The following is a 6,621-nucleotide window of genomic DNA, read 5'->3' on the forward strand; positions in this document are numbered from 1 at the left end:
AGAATTTTTCTTCTTTTCTGCTTTTAGATTTTGGATGGAGCTGTATTCTTTGTCTTTCGTATCTACAAAAGCAATAAAGCTAGGGAAAGAGTATAAAATAAAATAGGGTTCCTCAGGCTTTCCCTTTCTCTCTTTTTCTTGAGAGGTGGAATAATACCAACACAAACCCTAATTTATATACATATATGTGATGCCAGGATCCGTCCTCGCATTCTTCTTTATCTTTTGCGCTTAAAAAGTCGACATTCTTTCTCCCCCACTTGCTCCTCTCTTTCACATGCATCCACCTTATCCTTCTCTCACTCTCTTCCTCTCTAGATGCTTCTCGTACTCCTGCTAAGGCTGCATGTCATGAGATATATATATATATATATATATATATTATGCAATAAATAAATATTCAGCTATTCAGATAAAGTCCGCATCTCAATGTTCAATATATATTTCTAGTGGCGTGAGGTATTGGGTCGGGAATTAGTACGGTGAAACCATGGTTCTTAATTGATATATATATATAAAAGAAGTATAGTCCTTTTTGAGGTTATCATTAATTAATGGCACGATCGAGCACGATTCGAGTTTGGTGAGGAAAAGCTGAAAGAAAAAGTGAAGAAGCTTTTGATTTGATAAGATTTATCTAGAGATGACATACGATCGGCCTCGAGCTTTTGAGAATTGAGAATATTGGCCCCTAGATTGACTCTTGATTTTCTGAATAAACCAAAAATATATTGCATTTGGCCATACTACCTATTGCCTCATATATAGCCATGCAACACTTTATTCCTAGTTTCTAACCATTTTTTATTTGTTTTTCTTTGGGTTTTTTCTTTTGGGATGATGCATTTTTTTTTTTGTAGTTAGGGTTGGAACTAGACACTTTACTTAATCAATCACTTATATTAAAAATTTAAGCCGATAGAAAATTGTTAATTTGATTATTTAATTAGTATTGTATCAGGACGTTAACTAGCTAAATACAACCAATGACGGTATCAACAAAATAAGAGAATTATAAAACCAACAATAAATTAGGCACAATAACTATATATATATATATATATATATACAAAAAAAAAAAAGCAAATTCTGGACGGTTTAAAACCGTCCAGAAATGTGAAAAAACATTGAATTATATAATTAAAAACTTGCGTCAACAACAGATCAACGACATGTTTTATCCGGCAATTCCCCGACGATCAAACGGCCATGGCGGCTTGAATCCGACGCCTCGGGCTTGCGCTGCTTGGGTTTGAGCGGGACTGCTCTGCCTCTGGCGGGATAGGGCCAGGAGGGACTGTCGCCGTTGGTGACGAACACGCAGAGGTCGAAAGGCCTTGGAGGGGCGTGGGAGTTGGGGAGCGTGGAGATGCGGCGGACGGCTGGGAAGAGTGGGCCAGGGAAGTGCGGCATGGACCCCGGGGTCGGCGGATCCGGATAGAGGGACAGAGTCGTCACCGTCGATCTCTGCTTCAATGCGCAGTCAGATCGATCTCCTCCCTCCCTATGACTCTTTCCCTCTTCTCTCGATTCGATGCCGTCACCACTCTCGCCCCGATCGCAGATCTGCGATGGCCAGTTGTGATGTTTCAGGCCAAATCGTTTTTTCTTTCTACATATGTTTTTTTGGCTGTAAAGGAAATGGGCAAATTTCCGACGGTTTTAAATGAAACCGTCTGGAAATGAAATTTTATGGACGGTTTTCACCAAACCGTCCATAAAATTCTCTAAGAATAACATTTATAGACGGTTTTGGATGAAACCGTCTATAAATTTCTAGACGGTTTCAAAATTCTAGACGGTTTAGTTAAAACCGTCTGCAATTTTATAGACGATTTAATAAAACCGTCCATAATAAATTTTTTACAGACGGTTTTGAAAAAACCGTCTGTAATTTTTTTTTCTAGATGGTTTTAGAAACTGTCTAGAAAAAACCGTCCAGAAATGCCTTTATTTTTGTAGTGTATATATCCAGAGAGTAAATATCTTTTTAAAAAATTGATCTCAAGGTACTGTATCAAATACATCTCATCTTCATGTATACTGTACCTCATGGTTGGCTTAGTCGTCTAAGGCCTCTACAACTAATAATTATACTATATATATATTTTAAAAAAATAAGGCTAAGAAAAGCATTTTAAGGCTCTACTATGGTAAAAGGTTAACAAAATACTCTTTAATTAAGGCTGCAGTTAATAATTGTTTAATAAATGTTATTTCCAAAACAAATTTTAAGACTCTAATAAGGTAAAAATTTAATAAATAGTTTATAACTAAAACCCTCAATCATAATAAAAGTAATTACAAATTAAAAGTATCATTATTTACATTCAGAAAAACCATCCATAAATTTTTGAAAAGTTCAACTTATTTATTATTTTTAAAAGCCCAATTTTTACATTCATGAAATTAGTCCAACGTGCATAATTTTTTCTTCAACGTTTACTTGAATTAAATGTTTAGAAAAATATGAAAAGTCTTCAAGCTGCGTAAATTACTCATTGTTTGCATTGTGCATGATAAATAGAATTATACTCTTGGTGAGTCTTCAATGTCCAACAATTTTATTTTTTTATTTTTTTTGCATTATGTTCTATTACACATCTATCTTTATATAACTTATTTCCATTTTTCTCTTTATTTTTTTTTAAATCTTATTGTTTCGTATCTTTGAATCAAGTGATAAGTCATTCTATATCTAATAATTAAGTTATTAAAAAAAGTTTTAAAATGCATTTTATAAATAAAAGAAAGTGCATTAATTGACATATTAAAAAAATATATATAATACAAATATTAAAATAAATTTAATTTAATTAATATTTAAATATAAGAAAAATGTTTCACTTAAACTTATCGTCTTAAAACCTCAAGATTTATCGAACCGGCCCTACTATATCTTTATAACACTTCTATTTTATTGGGTTGTTGATGTCCTATATATGATTCATTAGCTTTTAATTTTTAATTTCTTTTTAACAAGAATTAATACAATTATATCAGATACCATCACATCGGTCCAATAAGATAAGATAGGATAATATGTAGTATATAGTTTTACAAAATCATCTCAATTCTTTTATTCTTTCTAGTTGAAAGGTAGAGACAAACACGGGATTTATTTTTTCTTAAAAAATGGGCAAATAGAGAGGATAACCTTGGGGACCTCATGGCAAATGGCATCTGCCTTCTCTTTTCATGTACGGCCGTCTTTCTTCAGATTGCCATTTGACACGTGCTCGAAAAGGAGAGCACAAAAAAAAAAAGAAAAAAAAAAAGAAAAAAGAAAAAAGAATTCCTTTACTAGAGAAGTTTCTGATTGACGGGTGGTATATATCGCTCCATAGCTCTATCTTCTTCGGCTGGGCATCCGACCTACATTGAAAAGGGAAGTGGGGCTCAAATTATTATTATTTTTAAATAAATTAATAAATTAACAATTTATTGTAAAAACTTCAATTTATTAAAAAAAATAATATTAATTTATATTGTAACACTTCTTTTTAATTAATGAGAGAAATAATGTTTAGACTCAAAATGTTTGCTTTAATAACATGTTAAATCACTAGAAAAACTAAAACTTTTAAAAAATAACTAATTTAATTATTTAATTTATATTATAATAAACTTTAATTCTATGCAATTCTGATTTCCTGAACTGCTTCATTTCTTGTACACCCTCATGTGTATATATATATTCTAAAATATAAATTTTCTATAAATTGGGTTGTAGAATTCTTTCAAACTCAGTCTCTAAAAATGTAATTTGTCTTTTGAGTATATGAGAAACACTTTTTTTTTTAAAATTATTAATATTATTTAAAAAAACAAACATGTGAGAGATGAGAATCATGTTATTAAAAAAATATATATATATATTTCTCACATGGTAAGGGACACAATACTTTTAGAAATTGGGTTGGCAAATTTTTTTGACAACCCAATTTGTACGAAATGCTTTAGCACAATACAAGAATGAAGAAATGTTATACACACTCTCACTGTCATCGTAAGAAATCCAACCATCTACACTAATTAAACTTTAAACTAAAACTCTTTTCCATTAATCAACAAACAAAACGCAGAATTGTCTGCAACGAAGCACCACAGAATTGGAGGATTTTTTATTTTATTTTTTAAGCCAAATTGGGAAAAGGTTACAAAGGGGGGTCATTCTAACTCTTGATCCGAATGAAAGAAATCATGGGTGACCAAGTAGAATGGTTCCAAACACTAGCCATGGAACTGGCCGGAAGACTTAACTAACCACAATATGTATCTTTTAAGCAGCGCCTTAATCTAGGCCTTGTATGATGCCAAATGGACATTTAAATTATTAAATTTATCATTTTCTATCGGCATAAGTTATAGGAAGAAGTGGTGATTTAATACGCTATTGTATTGAGTTCATGAGTTTGAACATTAACTCCTCAATTCACTAAATTGAGAGTATTACAATATTAATTAAATTATTAAAATCGTCATTTCTTCTAATCTCACTTGTTGGGTAAGCATTTTAAATTATTAATTAAATGATTAATTAAAACCGTCATTTCCCATAGTCTGCATGTAGTAAACATGCGCCTGGCTAGGAATTAAACTTAAGAAATAAGACTTATTTATTTTTATTTTACATAAATGCGCGCACACATATATAGAGAGCATTTATATGCGCCAATTATTTCATTTTGGAAGGAGTTGTCCTACATATTGTAACAGCGATTAAAACAGAGAGTAATAATTGAAGCAAAATAGAACATATAGTTGATGGAATCAAAAAGGGTATGCGCCAATTAAGATCTTGGAGCATTATACATGTTAAAAAAAGAGTGTGAATTCAGCTTCTTATTTTTAGTCAAAAAGGCTATTTTTGTATATCATAAATAGAGTTTAAGTTGATTGATGAAACTCTAAATTGTATCTATGATATTGTAACTTGAGGGCAAATTGCCCCCAGTTAATTTGATGAATTTTATTCAATAAAATTTGACGTATAGTTCCACCCTTATTCTTGGGTAACTCTAAACCTATTTCCAGTTGACAGCTATCAAACTATCAAAGATCAGTGTTTTGAAAAGAGAAAAAGAAAAAAAAGTTTTTTATTTTATTTTAATTTATATTGTATTTTTCAATTAGGGTGATACTTTATATATGCATAATGCATGCATCAACCTTTTGCCTATTTGAACATTATTTATTATATATAATCTTATCCTTCCCATATATGCCTTTCTGTTTCCCTTTCATGAATCGGAGGCGAATCAATTGGATAAATCCAACTTCTTTCTCCAACTCAGAAGATGCCTCCATGATAGATACCGCAGAAAAAACCAAAAATATGTGGAAAAACGAACGCACTTCAAATTAATTACCAAACAGAGCCCATTCTTTATGGCGCAGTAACCGGCTAGCTAGATAATAGTAGTGAAGCCGTACGAATGACACGTACGTCTGATCGATCATTTGCCTCGCCGTATGCAAAGATTCGTCACTTCTGTAGCTGAACATCAATCGCTGTCAAGCAATGATCAAAGCGTAATTTAAAGACACTGAAATATCTAAGGGAACATTCTCATGAGCTTGTTGCCATTGCCGGATCGTAGTCCTATATAAAGGACTGCCATGGCAGCTCTACTACCTCACACCAAAACCTTCATCAATCAATCATCATCATCATCATCATCATCATCATCATCATCGATCACATTAGCCTACATTGCTCGATCAGTTACGTACCCTTTTGCGTTGGCAATGGAGAGCGTGACGAGAATGACGTCGGAGAGGCCGGTGGTGATATTCAGCAAGAGCTCCTGCTGCATGTGCCACACCATCAAGACCCTTTTCAAAGAGCTCGGGGTGAACACGGCCGTGTACGAGCTGGACGAGATTCCGAGAGGGAGGGACATCGAGCAGGCTCTTGCAAGGCTTGGACGGAGCCCGAGTGTGCCGGCGGTTTTCATCGGCGGTGAACTGGTGGGTGGAAGCAACGAGGTCATGAGCCTTCACCTGAACCGCTCCTTGGTTCCAATGCTTAAACGCGTTGGAGCACTTTGGCTTTGATCATTAATCTAATTAATTAATATATATAATATAAATAAATGTTTTAATCAACGTAATTAAGATGAGTATTAACCTATCTCCTATAGAGCTTATTATATTAATCACAACAGTCCTATCAACTCTACTACGAGTACGTACCTACGTACGTGTACTTTAGTCTAAAGGCTTTTTGTATACGTATGTGTAATGTTTTGCTTTTTTGTTTTTAATAAAGTTGCAATTATTTGCATCCTAGTATTTTTATTTATTTATTTATTAAAAAATGCTTGGATACTACTGCATTTACCATAATTTTCTTACCAATTTGAGATGGCAATTCATAGTTAATTCTTTTATACCCATGTGAAGAGCTAGCCAAGAATACCAGAAATGCTTAATCATTTCAATAATTATGAACATATTATCATTAAAAGTTGTAGAACTCTTAATTAGTGCACTATACTCTTTTCGTGGATGTGGTAGTATTAATTATCGGTTCTATTTTTTTTTATTGAAAAAAGAAAATTATTTGGCATTGACACAGCAGCAAAATAAGATAATGATAAAATAAAAGCGTGATTT

The 6,621-nt window shown here is 32.8% G+C and overlaps 1 protein-coding gene across 1 annotated transcript; it reads left to right on the forward strand.

Annotated features, from left to right (window-relative positions):
* The first annotated feature begins 5,676 nt into the window (after window positions 1-5,676).
* Window positions 5,677-6,294, forward strand: LOC133858849 (monothiol glutaredoxin-S7). Its single transcript, XM_062294305.1, has one exon. The coding sequence runs from the start codon at window positions 5,752-5,754 to the stop codon at window positions 6,058-6,060; it is 309 nt and encodes a 102-aa protein (XP_062150289.1). The 5' UTR covers window positions 5,677-5,751; the 3' UTR covers window positions 6,061-6,294.
* The last annotated feature ends 327 nt before the right edge of the window (window positions 6,295-6,621 follow it).

The sequence above is a fragment of the Alnus glutinosa genome, chromosome 1 (assembly GCF_958979055.1).
Source record: "Alnus glutinosa chromosome 1, dhAlnGlut1.1, whole genome shotgun sequence".
In the NCBI taxonomy this organism is placed as follows: domain Eukaryota; kingdom Viridiplantae; phylum Streptophyta; class Magnoliopsida; order Fagales; family Betulaceae; genus Alnus; species Alnus glutinosa.

Excerpts from the sequence above, each read along its gene's own strand:
- LOC133858849 (XM_062294305.1), top strand. The coding sequence starts at position 5,752 with ATGGAGAGCGTGACGAGAATGACGTCGGAGAGGCCGGTGGTGATATTC.